Raw genomic sequence first — 17,228 nt, forward strand, 5'->3', positions numbered from 1 at the left:
GTGGGAGAGTGAGGAAACTGACCAAGGCAGGTCCTGAAGGGGCCTGTCAGGGCTGGACAGCCGGTAGCGGGAACATGGCTATCAGCAGTCACAAATACCCCGACCTGCAGTGAGTGGGGTCCCCCCCCCCTGCTCTTCACCAGGCTGCCCTATGGGCTCCCCGACCCCCACCCACAACACAGCCCAGCCACGTTCACGTTCCCATGATGCTCTGTGCCTCGAGGTATGAGCCCCACCTTGGAGCCCAGAGGCAGCTCTGCGTCCTTTTTAACCCCCAGGACCTCAAGCTAACGAAGGGGCAGGTGGGGGAAATCTCTTCCCTGCAAGTTGGAGTCAGACTGCCCATGTTCAAAGTCAAGCTGAGCCACTTTGTTAGTTAGTCGTGTGGCCTGGGGTGAGTTGTGTCCATGAGCCTCAGTTCGCCCATCTGTAAAATGGGAATCTTAGTAGCCGATCCCGTAGAGGGCTGCTGTGAAGATGACCAGAGGTCCCGTGGAGCGCCACGGAGCCAATGCTGTGTGAGGGCCAGCTGTTACTGTTGACCGGAGGGGCTCAGATGCCTCTCGGCTGGATCCGCATTCTGAGTCAGGTGCACAGAGGTGAACCCGCACTAGAACCTCCTCTCAGGGCAGATGGGCTGGAGATGGGGGAGTTCCTATCACAAACAGCCTCCCTGTAGCTGCCACACAAGTCTCAGTTTTGACCAGAGGCAGTGGGGTCCAGGCTATCCTGTAGCTATCCTGGAGGGCAGTGAGCACCCACGGGCTGAGCTGGCTTGGGGAGCGCGTCTCCAACAACAGAGACCGGAATGTGTGCCCCGGGCCACCCTGCAGCTTCAGGCACCCTCCAATCTAGGTGCCCCTGCCCCCCGGTGAGCCCACTGTGTGACCTGGAGCAAGTCACTTGCCCTCTCTGGGCAAGTTCCACCTCTATAAGGTGAAAGGATTCTGCTGATCGTTAAGTTCCTTTCCAGCTCTTGCGTATGATTTGCCACAGCCTCCGGCACACAGTAGGTGCTCAATCATTTCTATAAACTCCCAAGCCACACTCTGCTGGGTTTGAACACCTACCTAGTCATCAGTGGGTGAGGGGCGGCCGGAGCATGAGGCTGTGAACACCCCCACTGCCCACTGCCACCGAGTTGATTCTCAGCCGCAGTGACCCTGAGCCAGAGTGGAACTGCCCATCGTGTCTGAGGTGGGCGTGAACTCTCATGGTGGCATAGCCTCCTCTTTCCTCCACAGAGAAGGTGGTGCATTTGAACTGCTGACCTTGTGGTTTGCAGCCCAATGATTAATCCACTCAGGCTCCAGGGTTCCGATGCCCCCCACCCCAAGCCTCCTTGTGTCCTCCAGACAAGAGGACCGAGGCCATCTGCCTGTCGCCCAGACGGTCAGCGCCAGGATGGCAGAGCCATCTTATCCCCCTGTGCCAGGTCCTCTGCCTGTCAAAGAGCACCATGGTGGACTCAGTCCTACCTCCTGGGTGTGAGCTGAATGGTCAGCTGAGCATCTTGCTGTGATCCGGGCCACGAAAACCACCTCTGCTCACCACAGGACGGGAAAGGACAGAGCCTCCAGCCGGGCAGTCCTTTTATTGGGAAAAAATAAAAACCCATCCCATACCGTGCCCAGCCATGTCCAAGGGGTGCACTGGTCAGACACATGCCCTGATACATAGCAGGGGGAGGACAGGGCAGGCAGGGCCAGGTCCTTCAGTCAGAGGACCTGGACTCTGGCTCAGGACTCCCTGGGGCTCGCTGTGGGTCAGCGCCTGATTCCCACCTGCAGCTCCCCAGGACAGAAGAAAGCCAGGCCCCTCTTGGTGCCGGGTCTGCAGCGACAGGTCTCCCGGTCCATTCATAGCCCCTCCTGCCAGCTGAGGCGGGCAGCTCTTTTGACCCACCTTCCTCCAGGCCCTGATTCCCTTGCAGGCTGCTGGCCCCTCACACAGCCTTAGGGGCCTGGACCGGGGTGGGGGGGGTAGCTGAATATGCACTTTGGGAGGGGGGCCTAGAGGCCCAGGAAGGTTAGTTCTGCCCTCAGAAAGCCCCAACTCCTCTTCTCCGGATACACACAGTGGGGTCCCGAGGTGAGGCACAGGGAGCACCGAAGGGGGAGGGAGGCCAGGGTGGGGCGTACCAGACTGGCTGACTCAGGACAGGAGGTACCTGGGGGTGTTTATTTACAGGGGTAAGGCCGGACCGTCATGGGAAGAGGCCACGATGTCATTGTGCGGCTGAACCTAGACCGAGTGCCTAGGGCAACACCACCCAGTATCCAGTACAGACACACATGTATTCATGGACACACATGTATTTGTGCACACATACCTCTACGTGGACCATGCCACCCACACAGGTATCCACGTTCACACACACTGACACAGTGACACACACGTATGGGCTCCAGTGATAGACTCAAACTGACAACCATGTGAAAACACACACACACACACACACACACACGGGTTCTAATCTCAGGAAGATGCCTCAGCTTGGGGTTCAGGCCACCCTGCCCCAGAGGCCTCATCTCTCCATGAAGTCTCTCTCCGGAACCCCATCTAATCTCCCAGAGCCCCGTCTGTGCCCGACGACCAGAGCCTGGTGGCCGGCAAAGTCCTAGCACTTGCCGACTCTCGGCAAGGCCACAGGACCCTCAGACCCTGGATGGAGGACAGGGCAGCCCCAGGTGCACCCTGAGGTCCATAGATCAGTCCTTCGTGTCTCTCCAGGCCTCTGATGTGGGGGGAGGTGGGGTCACGGGCAGGCAGAGGCCTGGGGTAGCATCGGAAAGAGCAGCCACGGGGAGACAGACCTGGGGACAGAACCTTGAGGGGCCATCCCCTCAGCCACCTGGCCTGGGGATCTGGGACTCGGAGTCATGCAGGACGGGATTCTCAAGGCGTTAGGCCCAGGCTGCAGCCGGTGACAGAGGGGGTGCTGTCAGTGGAGAGGGGCTCTCCGGGTCTGCCCCCACCCTGCCTGTCCCGGGCAGACCTGGTTCCCTCCGAGTGGCCCAGGCCGGCCTTAGCAGGAGCAAGCCCGTGAGAAGTGGACCGACCCTGCGAAGGCAGGTGGGGCGCAAGGCAGGCTCAGAGAAGGGCTCAGAAGCGGGTGCTCTGGTAGCGCAGGCGCCGCAGGTCCGACAGGCCCTCGGTCCGGCCGTACACCTCCCTGCAGGGGTTCTCGGCCAGTCACCGGGCCCCCGCCCCGCCTCCGCCGCCGCTACTGCTGCCACCGCCGCTGCCGCTGCTGCTGCCGCTGCTGGAGCTGCCACTGCTGCACCGGTCCTCGTAGATGGAGATCTCTATCTAGGGCAGCGGTTAAGGGAGCCACGGGGCTGCTGGACAGGAGGGCGGGAGGCCGAGCCCCAGCATCTTCCTAGATGGGAACCCCACGGAGCTGGGGCTAGGGCTGGGGTGCGGGACACTCCGCCCACCCGGCCCCTCCCTCCCTCAGCAACCCAGGACCGAAGCTCCAACCACGGGTTCAAATCCTCCCTGACCCACTCACACACCGTGTAACCTCAGACAAGTGGCTTGTCATGGATGATCATGACTGGGGAACGAGGTAAGAGGCGGGCCTTGGCGGCTGTGAGGATGTAAATTGCTAATCCTAGTGCCTCAAAAAGAAAGAAAAACCTTAACACGCCCCCCTCCCCTAGTCAATTCTGACTTACAGCACATAGTAAAGGCCCAGTAAAATGCAGGCCCTGGCGCTGGGCGGAGTCATCCTGGGGGATTCTGGGCGTGTGGGTTTCCACTTTTTCTTCTCCCTCCCAGGTTTCCCAGGAAACGTCTCTCTTAACCAGTCTCCCCTAGTTGCCGTTCAGTGAGGTGGGGCACCTTCCTGCACTCTTCTGGGTACAGTGGACATATCTACAGAACCCACCCCCCACCCGCAGTCTCTGGGGTTACCCCATTTTCCTCATCTGCAGAGCCGGGAGAGTGTCTCGTGGAGGGCAACGAGGGCCACAGGAAGTGGTGGACCTGGGCCAGTGCAGCCTCGGGGTTAAGACTGAGCCTGGGCCCACATCCTGCCTCGGACCTTCATCCTGAAGTGACCCCGGGTCAGCGGCTTAACCTCAGTATCCTCGTCTGCAGGACCTGAGAGTCACCTGTGTCCCGGAGTTAGGAGACTCCCCAATGGATGCGTGCTATCAAAGCCCCTGGCATGATTGCTGGCCCAGGTGCAAACCCTGGTACTTTGCAGCAGCCTGGGTCAGTGAGGACAGAGTGGGGGTGACCACTGCTGTGCAGGACCCTGGGCAACCCTGAGAGGTGGCCTCAGAGTGGTGCCCATCTCCTCATGGCCTCATGGCCGGGCGGCCGGACAGGCTGCCCCTGAGATCCCCTGGCTGGCTGCTCTGGGCCCCCCCCTCCCCCACAACAGCCAGGAAGGATACGACCCTCATCCCCCGCTCAACGGGGTCCGTGAGCAGGAGACCTCGGGGGGCGAAGACCTTCTCGTTCTGCTCCTGGATGTAGCTGGAAATCTTCTTGAGGACCTACAAGGAGAGGGGTCCATTGGGAGGTGAGCGTGCAGGCCGCAAGCCAGAGGGGAGGGGCGCAGGGAGGGCAGGCACCTTCTCGTAGTGGGTCTCCATGCAGAGGAAGATAAAGTAGGCTGTGGCACAGGCCAGGCAGCCCTCGAGGTAGGAGCTGCCTCCAATCTTCTCGGCCTCCGTGTAGAAGCTGTTGAGAGTCTTCACCGTCTCTTCAAAGAGCTGCCGCTCAATCTGGAAAGAGGTGGCAGGGACGGAGGGGGGGGGGGGCTGAGCTTAGCCTCTCTGCAGTGGGGACAGTCAGGAGGCAGTGGTGGGACCACAGGGACACTGGCAGGCTGGCAGGGATGCCATGGGCGTGGGGCTCACAAGGCCAAAGATGCAGGTGGCACAGAAGGAGCCCTGGATGAGAGGAGACCTGATTCCAGTCCAGACATGGCCAGCAACTAGCTGTGTGGTCTTGGACTAATGGCTTAACCATGCCGGGACTCTGATTCACTGTCTAGAAGGTGGGGATTAGAATAACGGGTTTGGCCTCCCCTCAAAGCCAGGAAGTTCACATGATGCCCTAGACATGCAAGCTTTCTGAGAAGACCAGACAAGAATCTGGGGATTCTCTTACCTGCGCCCCGTGACGGCAGCCAGGAGCTCAGTACCAGTCAGTAGGGAATCAGTGGCCTGAAGCTGGGGATCGGGACCTCAGGTGTGTCTCTAGGAGGGGACTTGCCTCCCAACTAAGAGGTCACCTACTGCCCCACGTGTCTGGACAGCCAGAAGCTGTCTTCTCGCACCCACAGTCATAAACAGTGACTATATATTATGCACTTCTCATGCGCCCGGTACTGTTTATACATTATACCTGCTCCCTGCATCGCAACTATCTCGTTATCTGAACATTTCACATTTATGACAGTAGTGAAAAACCGGCTGCCCATTTTTGCCCACTAACGACCTTCATCTGGCAGTGTGAAGTGATGGGGGTGTAAGGCGAGAGAGTCAGCCTCGCTATGAAGGTGAAGGCTACATGTCAGTTTGGTTGGGCCGTGATTCTCGGCCGGTTGGCAGCTCAGGGATGATGTAGTCATTCTCCCACGAGGCCAGTTTCCGTGTAACAACCTGGCCTTTAGAACTTCATCGGAGATACGAGAGGATTGGGTTTAACCCTCATAGCCATCTGATCAGCCCTGCTATCAGCTTCATTTCTCAGTGGAGGAAACCGAGCCTGCGGCTAGGCTATCATCCAAGCCACCCTGCCCTCTGGCCTCTCCTCGGGCCTTCCTTTTCCCCCGCCTGTCCCTGCCTGAGTGCACCTAGGAAATGTTACACCTCTGACCAAGAGCTTCCTGAGTCTTCCCATCTCTCTCCAAGAGGCCCTTCCCCGAACAGCCTGCACAGCCATGCATGGCCCTGCCCTGTGGCCCCTCTGAGCCTATCACCTGCTGCCTCCCTGCTCAGCATCACTTCTGCCACGCTGTCCTCTCCAGGTGTGGCTGGGCCCTGGTCCTTTATGCCTGTGTGCTCCGCCTGACACCCCATCCCTCTGTTCCCCACTTGTCTGACAGGCATTGTCTACCACCCACATCCCCAACTCTCCATCTTGCCTGGCTCCCCCTTGGTCTTCCTCAGGGTTCTGGTCACCACCTGAGCCCCAACCAGACTTGCTGGTCTCTTTTCCACACACACTAGTGGAAAATACACCCCGGGCAGGTTTGTTCATCCTCTAGCCATAGGAGCTAATACATAGTAGGTGCCCAGTTCATTCACGCTAGCTGGATGCTGAGGAGACTTGTCCAAGGTTGGGTTTCTCGGAGCTCATAGTCTCTGCTCAGGTAGTGAGCCCAGGTAGCCTGGCAGGTTATCCGCTCAGTGGTGACCCAGGGCTCTAAGATGCGAAAGCCGAGGGTCAGGGCTCAGAGGCTCTCCTGGCACTGTGGCTAGCTGACTCTAAGTCATGTCCCCTCTCGGGCCCTGTTTCTTCTGCGAGATAAGAGGGATAGCCCAGTGCAGGGCTTCTCAGCCCAACGAACCCACAAATAACCTAACTCAAACAAACTCACCGCCATCAAGCCCACACTGACTCAGCGGCCCTCTAGGGCTGGGCAGAACTGCCCCTGAAAAAGGGTTTCTGAGAAAGCTTCGTCTTTACCCCCAGGAGCAGGCTGGTGGTTTCAGACTGCTGACCTTGTGGTCAGCAAGCCAATGCATCATCACTACACCACCAGGGCTCCTACCTAAAGATCTTGTCAAAATGCGGGTTCCGAGCCAGTGGTCCGGGATGAGGCCCCGGATTCTGTACCTCTAACAAGCACCCATGTGAAAGCTGAGTATGCCAGCCCACAGGCCACTGTTTCAGCAATGCGAGCCGAGGGGTCCCCAATTCTGGCTGCATGCTAAGCCCCCAGAGCAACTTTTAACACCCTCGGATGCCCCAGGCTTGCCCCCAAGAGATTCTGATCCAAGTGGGGGTGGGAGTGCCTGAGCTCCAAAGCCCACGGCTGCCTGACCCGCCCAAACTGACTCCCTGCAAAGTCCCTCCTTCAAAAGCTCCCTGGGTGGTCCTAGAGTGCAGGGGGGAGCCTGGGAAGCAGCACCTTGGCCCCCAGAGAGAGGGCCTGTGACCCTCCAAGCATGATCTGTGGGTGCCCTGGCTGCAGATCACCTGGAGGCCCCACAGTGAAAACTAAGGTCCCCGTTCATTGCTGGCTGCACACTAGAATCGCCCAAGGGGTTTAAAGCTCCTCCTGCTGCCTGGGTCACCGTTTCAGAGATGGATCTCACTGGTCTGGGTGCAGCCGGATGTCATGATCCCCCCCTCCCTCCCCAGTTTCCTGAGAACTCTAACATGAGGCCAAGGCTGAGAACTGCTGCTTTGGAAAAAGACCATTTCTAGATCCCCAACCACCCCTTCTCAACCAAGTGGAGGCGGCCTGGACCAGGACTCGGGCCTGAATGTGACGAAGCAGGCTCTGCAGGTGATGCTCAAGGACTAAGTGTAGGGAGCTGCCCGCCTGGAAGGAGTCCTGGCCAGGCATCGTGGGTTCCAAGTTGTGCTCCTCACTGCCAGGTCAGTGGTTTGAACCCACCAGTGGCTCGTCGGGAGAAAGAGGAGGCCATTGGCTTCTCTGACCCAAAGGGGCAGTCTTACAGTGCCCCGGGGGCCAAGATGAGTCAGAATCCACTCCATAGTAACTGGTGGTGCAGTGGTGAAGCGCTGGCTGCACACAGAAAGGCCAGCTGTTTGAACCCACCAGCTGCTCCCCGGGAAAAAGATGTGGCTCTCTACTTCTGGAAAGGCCAAGCTCCCCAAAATAAACAAGCACACAGTCATCTAGTTGATTCTGACTCACGGGGACGCTCTGGGACAGGGTAGAACTGCCCCTGTGGGTGCCCGAGACTGTAACCCTTCATGGGAGCCACCTCTCTCCTGTAGAGCAGCTGATGTGTCAGACGGCTGGCCTTGCAGATCACAGTCCAGCACGTCCAGCCCTGGAAGCCCCTATGGCAGTCCCACCTTGTCCTGCAGGGTCACTAAAAGTCCACATCAACCCGACAGCCACAGGCCTGGGGGGGAGCGGGCTGTCTAGAAGACCAATGAAGTTTCTTCAGCTCTTTCTACAAAGAGACCAAGACGGTGCTAGGGATATTTTTTTCATTCTTCCACATGAAACGGCAGGGGCAAGTTAGGTATCCTGCAGTATGTTTATCGGGCGGGGGTGGGTACCTTCAGAGAAGCCCCTCCGTTCTCGCCCGGCCTGTGTCCCAGTGTAGAAGGCGTCTTCTTACCCGGCTGTCCAGCTCCGGGGGGAACTTGGTCTGGAACTGGCAGATGGTGCCCTCGCTGTAGTCTCTCTGGATAAAGACCTTGGTGGCCAGGGAGGCGCTTCGCCGGAGCTCCTGCAGATTGTGGACCTGGGGAGACAGGAGGCGTGTGCTGAGTGGGACCTTCCCCCTCCGTGTGCATGGGGCTGAGAGGTTTCCCGACACGGGACTTTCATTGCTTAAACTGAGAACGTGCCAGCCACACCGGGGCTGGGGTCGGGCACAGCATGAGCTCCGGAAGACCAGAGGAATCAGGGCTGTAGATTCTCTGAGAAGCATCCTTGAGCTATCCTGGAAAGCTCTAGAAAATGCCTGAAAGGCCAAAGATGAACCAAAATGAGAAGTTCTGGAACCATCAGTAGACTTTAAAGCCAGGTCTAACAAAAGGAGTGAGCCCTCTTGGTAGCTACCTGTATCCCTTCTTCCTTCCTCACCCCTTGTCAGGAGAGCCAGAGGAACTCTCCACAGTGTTTAGGGGAGGCCTGAGGGGAGAGGAGGGAAGCAGATGGAACAGGAGCACCAAGGGAGGAGGGAGATCCAGATTCGGGCTGAGTGATGGCTCGGGCCAGAGAGAGCCATGGACCACAGGAAAAGAGGGACCACAAGTGTCCAAAATCTCCCAGGAAAAAAACAATTGTGGATTGAGTGGCATGTAGCCCAAAACAGAAGAATGAGGACTCATTCCTGTCCCCCTTGTGGAGCCGACGCGGACAGATGCCAGGGCTGGGGAGTGGGCACACTTTCACAGGACAATGGACTTCTTTCCCACCCTTCTCCAGCCTCAGTTGCCCACGCTGGAGGCCAGCATCATACAGGGTGAAGGATGTCCGCAAACCAGAAGCCTCAGAGGCAGCGTGAGCAGCCAGCCATCGGTCCATCCTGCACAATGAAGATGCATCTGCCCCTGTCACTCTCTGTCATTTATTGAGTCCCCTGCTGTTGCCAGGCTCTGGGGACACTGAGAAAGATGACGGTCGGGTGAGCTCCAGGGAGAATGGCCAGTCAATGCATCATGAACTAGGCTGTGATAAATGTTTCAGAGCAGGAGCACCTTGCCCAGAAATGCTTCCTTCCTGCACTAAGGCATCGACGCAGGCCAGGAGTCACCAGTGCTGGGGACAGGCAGGGTCCGGGGAAAGGAGGAAAGGCAGCCCAAAGGGAGTATCTTGCACCAAGTAATGACACCCGAGGACTCGCCCAATGGCTAGAGGCAGATTTCAGCCAGATGGAAGTGGTTTTGCAGATTAGCTGAGAGGATTGGAAGATCGCATCTGGGGGAGAGCAGATCAGATCACGGGGGACTGGCAGGCGGTGCTGGGAGCAGGATTTAAGCAGTCTCTGAACTTGCTTACAAGCTGGGGAGGGGGCAGAAAGAGAGCAAAGGCTGCCTACATGGTAGAAAGATCCGGTGATGGGTGCTGGAGGGTCAGAGAATGGGGAGCAGTGCAGTGCAGAATGAGCATCTCCCACTCCAGGTGAGCCTTGTTCTGTGGAAGCAGCGTGATCCCAAAGTATCGTGATTGGATTAAACAATCTATACAGGGCTCGTCTAGTCTTGATAGTTCTTGATTCCTCCAAGCAGGGTTTTGGTCCTCTTGACGTTGACAAAAAGGCAATGATAGAGTGAAAAATGAGGCATCTTTGGGTGCGTATAGATACATATACGTTTTTTTAAATTGAGCATGCTTAGGGTGTCCTAAGTACCTCTCAAGGACGTGAACTTAGCTGAAGGATAAATCACTAAAATTGTGCATCTGTTACCAAAAGAAAATGAAAGGGCTGCAGCCTTCCTCCACCTTTCCGAAACCAATGTTCAAGGACCACGCAGTCTTGGGGAAGAACTGCCCTGGCCCTGGAGTGACCCTGCCGGAGCTTTGTGTGAGGTAGATGGGGAATGGTCTAGACTAGGCTGGAGGTCTCCCTGAAAGAGTGATCATCTTCATTGCTAGTTGCCATCAAGTTGTTTCCAACTCAGACTGGATCTAAAAGAAGCAGAGTGGTGGCAGAGAGAGAGAGAGAGAGAACGGTGCCCCTGTCATTCTGATACAAACTCATCCCCTTTCCCTCCAACAGCCTTTGTCTCTGCCTGCACACACATGCTCACATGCGAACATGTGTGTGTGCCTCAACAGGCATGTGCCTCACGATTCCCTGGCTGTTTACACTCTTGCCCCAGGCACACAGCTAGATTAAGTCCCAGCAGCCCTTGCAATGGGAGTGAGGGGAGAGGATCAATGTCTTGTAGCCTCAACCCATAAAAGTCTGTCCCCTCTCTGGAAACGGGAGACCACATGTTGAGGATGGTGAAGCTCTACGATGCCCTTGCCTGGGCACCCTCGACCACTGTCAGTGACTTTACTGGGTGGAGTGTGACTGTCATTAAGGCATGAGCCTTGGTGGGGCAGTGGTCAAGTATTTGGATGCGGAAACGAAGGGTCGAGGGTTCAAACCCCCTGCTCCATGAGAGAAAAAGACGGCAGTCGGCTTCCATAAAGATTTATGGCAGCGGTTCTCAACCTGTGGGTCACAACCCCTTTGGGGGTTGAATGACCCTTTCACAGGGGTTGCCTGATTCATAACAGTAGCAAAATGAATGTTATGAAGTAGCAACAAAAATACTTTTATGGTTGGGGTCACCACAACATGAGGAACTGTATTCAAACGTCTCGGCATGAGGAAGGTGGAGAACCCCTGGTTTGCAGCCTTGGAAACCCCGTGGGGCTGTTCTCTTCTGTCTTACAGGGTTGCGTCGAGCTGGAATTAACTCAATAGCGACAGGTTATCCTTAAATCATACAGGACCTTTTCCTCTTGGTTTTTTTTTTTATCCGTGTGTTTGAGAGGAGCCAATTTGGGAGGGGTCGACACCCTTCCAGCCTCAGCCATGTCCTGAGCCTTAGAGCACTGTCCTGACTCTCCGTACCAGGGGACCATCGCCCCTCCTAGGCATGGATGGGGGGTCTTGAGAAGCTGCTAGAAAACAGTATCAGGTGTTTCGTGTGCCAGAACCCTGGTGTCCCAGATCCATCCGTAGGTGGTGAAGAGCAGGATTTAAGGCAAGGCTGACTGCTCCTGACACAGACAGGAAGTACCAACAAGTCCTGGTACGACACTTGGGAGTAAGAGATGTGGGTGTTAGTCCCAGCCACCTGATCTAACTCTTCCCTTCTCCGGCCTCCACTTCCACTGGAAAATAAGGTGGAACTAGGTAATCTTGAAAGCCCCTCCTAGTGGTAACATTGCAGAGGCCTTAGCAGGGACAAGGAAAGCAAATATTGACAGGTGCTCCACAGTAAGTGGGCCGGGTGGAGGCTGCAGCGAATGAATGCACATGTGCCCTGCCTTTAAAAAAGCCACTGACCATGCTACATGTGAATGGGACCCCAGGTCACCCGCACTTATTATGGGTTTTCAAGCCAAGCTAGAAATCCAGGATTTTCTTAATGCAAAATGTCCTGATTCTTGAATGCTTCAGACCCATGTTTTCCAATGTATAAGCACCACCCCAAGAAGCAGCACATTTGTGGAAGATTCCACCCTAGCACTGTCCTCTCCAAGTGAGGAATCCCTCAGCAGGTGCCTTGGGCCAGAGTCCCAGCCAGGACCCCAGGCACCTGCCCACGAGTCAACATCCAGGAAGCTGGTGCCCTGTTCCACAGAGACTCGTGATGCTGCAAGATGACCTGCAAGTTCCCAGAACAGGCACACACCTTTCTTGGAGGCACCAGCTCCCTGAGCTCCCGGGAGTTTCTGAATTGACCCCAGGACCCAGGTGACCCTCTCCCTCTCCCATCACCCTCCACTGGCTTCTTGCCTGCTAAGCACAGGACCAGGAGGTAGTCCAGGAGGAAGACAGGAAATCAATGGTGAGAACTGATGGCACTCATTTTCAAAGTGTAGTGTGACAGGGGAGGCGAGTGTTAGGCTGCCTGGAAGTTGTGAATTACCTGTCAGACATGTGAACCCGAACACCTAAAGAATCAACCTGGTGGAGATGGGGAGGAGAAAGCATTGAATTTCATGCAGATAAGCATTCCAAGTCCAAGAGGCCCAAGGCCAATGGGAAGTCCCATCTGGGCCACATCTTCCCCCTAGTTAAAACCATCTAATTCCATGAGGGGCTCTGCTTTGTCCTGTAGGGAGTTAGGAATCGGAATTGACTCCAAAGCGTTGGGTTGGGGGTTGGGGTTCGGTTCTTCCAGAGGAGGCTTTTGAGGCTCAAGAACTAGATTTTCTTGACTAGCCCATGTGCCCCCCAATCCCTATCCCCACCCCCAACCAGCTGAGGCAAGAGGGAACGAAGAGGGAAGTCAATCACAGGCAACCAGAGCCGACCAAAGGATGAAAGCTGGACTTGGGCTCCCTTCCAGCCTCAACCAGCAGTCAAGTCCAATCCACTGCCTGCAGGCATTCAACCCATGCCCAAGGTCAAGCCACCACGTGTTTGTTGGGACCGAGCTGCCTGGGTGCAGTTGGAAATCACCACTCGGAGGGAGAGCCCCTCCCAACTGGGCTCTTCCCAGTCATCCTTGGCCATCTGGGCTGTTTCCTGGGGAGGCCTCTGCTCCCCATGACACACATTCGGAGAGATTTGCTGCTCAGGAAATGGACTCGCTCATCGTAGTCTGCCAAATGAGGTCAGTGTATCACTTAGAGAGCTGTGTCCCTCCTCTGAGCTTGTCACACACACACACTCGCTTCTAATGCTGACTCCGAAGCAGACGTTAGGGAGCAGAAAGGACCTGCTATCTGGACCTTCCACCCAAGGATGTTCTCCTTTATTCTCTCCCCGCCCCACCCCACCTCCACTTCCTTCCCCTCAGCACACCTTCCTCTCCTGGAGCTCAAGACTTCCCATTCAGAATTCTCAAAGAACAGCCACAGGAGTTTACAGGGAGCCTGTGCTTCCCCCAACAGGTTTTTCCTGGTAATTGAACCCAGTCCTCATTGTAAAAACAGCCTGGGTAGAATGACTCACAGCCCAGATAATGCACTGTCCTGGGCCTTGGCAGCGGCCATCAAAGTCCACCCAAGGCCAATTCCAAAACTGGTCATGCTTGGCCTCAGTACCCACCCCTCCTGGGTATGCCGCCTCTGAACCTCTGCCCAAAGCTGACCCAACAGGACCAATCAGGGGAGCAGATTCCCCTGTGCTCCTGCCCTTTGCATCCGTTCCCCATCGTGAATATCCATGTCTAGGGGCCTAGCGCCTTCCTCTCTATTAGGCAACACATGTGGCTAGTTGAATTAACTACCCCTGGGTGCCGTTACCCCCCCCCCAAAAAAAATCACTGGTGAGGGAAGCAGTAGACTCCAGTTCCAGCCCTGGCCCTGACTCTCGCCAGCCATCTTGTTGTCATTAAATCTCAGGGCTCTAGTTGTACCATCTGTAAAATGGGATCATGATGCCTGCCTCGGCTCTTCTGAGGAATCCACAAAGCTTCGAGTCTCCATCACGTCATCTTTTAATGAGGGATAATAACAACACCATCCCCGCCCACTTCACAGGGCTGCCAGGATGCGATCGCATGTCTGATAGCGCTCGGTAGGTAGGAAAGTGCTGCATCCGCAGAGGCCCTGTGAGCAGCGCCTCTCCCAGGGGAGAGCCAGGCTGCCTTGCAACAGCCTCCTGGAGACAACGCACTGGCCGCCACGTGAGCCTGGTGGTCGGAATCTGTGGGCCAGTGTCGCCCAGTGGAGGGAGAGATACTGGGCCAGGTGGGCCTCTGGCCGCCCACCAGGTCAGATCACACCACAGAAGGAGCTGCCTGCTCTGCCCACACTGCTGGCCCAGCCATGCCTCTGTGGCCCGAGTTTCTCCTTGCAGCCCAATGCCAGCAGCTCCTGCTGCAGTCTGGCAGCCTCCTCTGGAAGGGGACCAGCTCCTTGGCCGTTTCTCCCCCTTGTTCTTTCAACCTGTCTCAGTCGATTTGGCACGCTCTGGGCACTTTGCATTCCTCTACCCTGAACGCCAGGCTTCCCGAGTCTTCAGAGAGTCCTCGCCCTCACAGGGCCTGCGGGGTGATCTTTCCTTCTTGCTAACCTGGGCCTTTTTTCAAGGAGCCAAGCAGTGCTGAGCAACTACACCTTGTTCTGCAGTGGCTACAAGAGCAGAATGTCAACAACACTGGTACTGATGTCACACTGCTCACCGGGCCGCCCAGAGGCACTACATAGAATCATTCAGCAGCAACCCCTGCTTGCCTCCTGCGTCCCTTCCCATTGGGCAGGACATGGGGGACAGCCACAAAGGAGACACACATCCACACAGGGGAGACCTCCCCAGTGCCATGGGCTCCACGCCAGAAATTAAAAGCCCTTTTCAGCTCTGCTACCTAGAGGCCCTCCCCTTCATCGTAGGCTGGTTTTACCACTCACGCAATGAGGTATAATGAATCCCCACCAGCCTCACCACACAAGGAGGGGGTGTGAGCGAGGACCCTCCTAGCAGGTGAGTGGGTAACTCTGCCCTCAGCTAGAGGGTTCCTGGGTTCAACGTCAAGAAGGAAGAGCCTCCCAGTGGGTGGGGAGGGGAAATGTGGACACCTTAGGGCAGGGGATCCAAACCGGGTGGGAAAGCAAGAGAGGGGTGTGCAGTGGTCAGTGCAGGCAAGCCCGTCACAACCAGCGGCTCTGTTCCCAGCCTGAAGATGTCTTTGTCTCTTCCTGCCCAGTCAGAAAGGCAGGCTTAGACTAGGCCGGTCTCTCTCATCAGTGAGCCATGCCTTTGGTTCCAGAAGAGCTGCACCGCATCGCAGCAGTGGCTGGCCCACCTTCCCGCTCCTTACACACACATACACACACGTCCGCAAACCTTTGAGGAAGCGGTTGGGACTTGCAGGCCCTGAGAAAGGGGAAGCCCAGCGTCGCCCAGCGTCGAGCCCTGGAGCCACCTGGCTTTGGTGCCAACAAGTGGTGCAGGCAGCTCTTGGGGCTCAGGTGGGGGATGGGGGAAGCTGACATGCCTCAATTCAGAGCCGCCCTCACCAGGAGCCCCTGCCACCAGGCGCCCCACCCTTCAGCTTCCAGCCCAGGGAACCCCACCCGCCCCACCCCCGCCTTCCTTTCCCGCCCAGCCTGCTCCTAGCGGGGATGTGTTCCCGCAGCAGTCAGCGGAGCCTGCGGGGCTGGTGCTGCCCCTACCTCGGTGGCCATGTTCCGCGCCTTCAGCCTGCAGCCTGCCGGCCGAGGCGGACTGTCCGCGGTGCTGACTCGGGGGAGCGGGTGGGCTGGCGGCCGCACGGGCGGGGCCTGGCTCTGTCCGTGGTGCTGATGCGGGCGCCGCGGGGGGGCCGGGTGCTCGCCAAGCGGCGGGGTCCTGCTGAGGGGCGCGGTGCTGTCCGCGGTGCTGACACGGGAGCCGGCGGCGAGGCGAGGCCGCGCCCGAGGCTGCTGCTCCTGCAGGCAACGGCCAGAGTCCCTTTGACAGCTGCGGCAGCGCGATCGGGGTGCAGCGGGGGCGGAGGGGTGGAGGAGGGGCCAGGCGCCTCCGCGGGCGGAGAGGGGGAAGCCGGGGCCCCCAGACTCCGAGCCCGCTCCACAGGAGCCCCGCCCGCCCGCCCAGGGCCCCAGGCTGAGGTCCCGCCCCGCCCAGAGGCCCCGCCCCACGGGGAAGCCCCGCCTCTCCCAGCCGCCCTGCTCCCTAACGAGAGCACCGGCAGCCAGCGCTGCGCTACCTTGGCTCAGAGAGAGAGGCTGGGCGGTTCTGGAATAAAACGTTCAAATCCGAGCGGCGGCCGCCCCTCGCAACCCCCACGACCTCTCATCACAGGCCCCCAGACGCTATCTCTTTACTTCTTACACCTCCCCCCCTCCCAGTCCTGGGCTTCCTCTTCTGTAATTCTTCCTTCTTCCTCATTCCGCTCTGTGCAATTTCACCCCCTCCCAGCCACACACAGACACAAACACAACAAAAGCTGGCAGGGACACTCCTTTCTCTCCCTCATCTTTTTTCTCCGCCCTGAACCCCATAAACTAGAGGGGGTGGGGGCCTTCAGAACTCAAATAAGCCTGCTTTCTCCAAACAGGCGCCCACCTCTCAGCTCCAGCAACCCTCTGGGCCCCCCTTTTCAAGGAGCCCGGGGAGTTGAAGCCATTCTCTCCCTCTGGTGCCGCCCACCTTCTGTTCTTTCCCCTCCCCTCTGAAATCCGATAGTACACACACACACACACACACACACACACTCATCTCAATACCACAAACAGGTGATGCCAGACCGGTGTGGTCACTCCCCAGGCCCCAGGACACCGTCTCCTTCATATTTTTGACATGACACCTTCCATCCAGATAATTTATTTGCTTAGTAAACAAAGGAAGCCTCCAATAAGGGTTCCTTTTTGCCAGTGTCAGAGTACTCAATCGACAAGGTAAGCACAAACTCCCTTTGCTTACTCACTGATCTGTAGTGAACAATGTCATTCACACACACCCACACACAAAGATTCTGCTTTGAGGCCTGGCTGGCATCTGTCTCTCACCCAACCCTATCACACCTTCCTACAGAATCAAAGCCTCTTCTCAAATTTACAGTCCCTAATGGGAATGGAGTACCCAGTAAGCAAGCACAGGCTTATGCTTACTAATCTGCAGTGTGGGAGGGGGCGCCCCCCCCCCAAAGGAACCACTGCCATCGAGGCAATGCTGACTCAAAAGGACCCTATAGGACAGAGTCTAACTGTCCATGTGAGTTTCCAAGATGCTGACTCTCGCCAGAAGTATAATGCCCTATCTTCCTCCTGAATTGGTAGTGAAGCCCATGTGAAATTGGTAACTAAGCACGAGCAAGCTCTTGCCTACCTGGCTTATTGGGTAATTTGCTCCAGCTCTTCCACATCCAAAAAAACCCTCCGTCTCTCTGTGGGGAAGCCAGCTGTGTTCCTCTGTCACTCATTGTTGCCCGAGGAT

The 17,228-nt window shown here is 57.1% G+C and overlaps 1 protein-coding gene across 1 annotated transcript; it reads right to left on the reverse strand.

Annotated features, from left to right (window-relative positions):
* Positions 1 to 3,195: 3,195 nt before the first annotated feature.
* On the reverse strand, positions 3,196 to 15,546 carry GOLGA7B (golgin A7 family member B). The gene is made up of 5 exons (XM_045291381.1): positions 15,467 to 15,546; positions 8,289 to 8,414; positions 4,587 to 4,739; positions 4,407 to 4,508; positions 3,196 to 3,312 (listed from the first exon to the last, which is right to left on the reverse strand). Exons 1-5 carry the CDS (start codon positions 15,476 to 15,478, stop codon positions 3,196 to 3,198), a joined length of 510 nt encoding a protein of 169 aa, XP_045147316.1. The 5' UTR covers positions 15,479 to 15,546.
* Between the last annotated feature and the right edge of the window lie 1,682 nt (positions 15,547 to 17,228).

This window comes from Echinops telfairi, unplaced genomic scaffold (assembly GCF_000313985.2).
Source record: "Echinops telfairi isolate 266 unplaced genomic scaffold, ASM31398v2 ScPeMD7_70;HRSCAF=299, whole genome shotgun sequence".
In the NCBI taxonomy this organism is placed as follows: domain Eukaryota; kingdom Metazoa; phylum Chordata; class Mammalia; order Afrosoricida; family Tenrecidae; genus Echinops; species Echinops telfairi.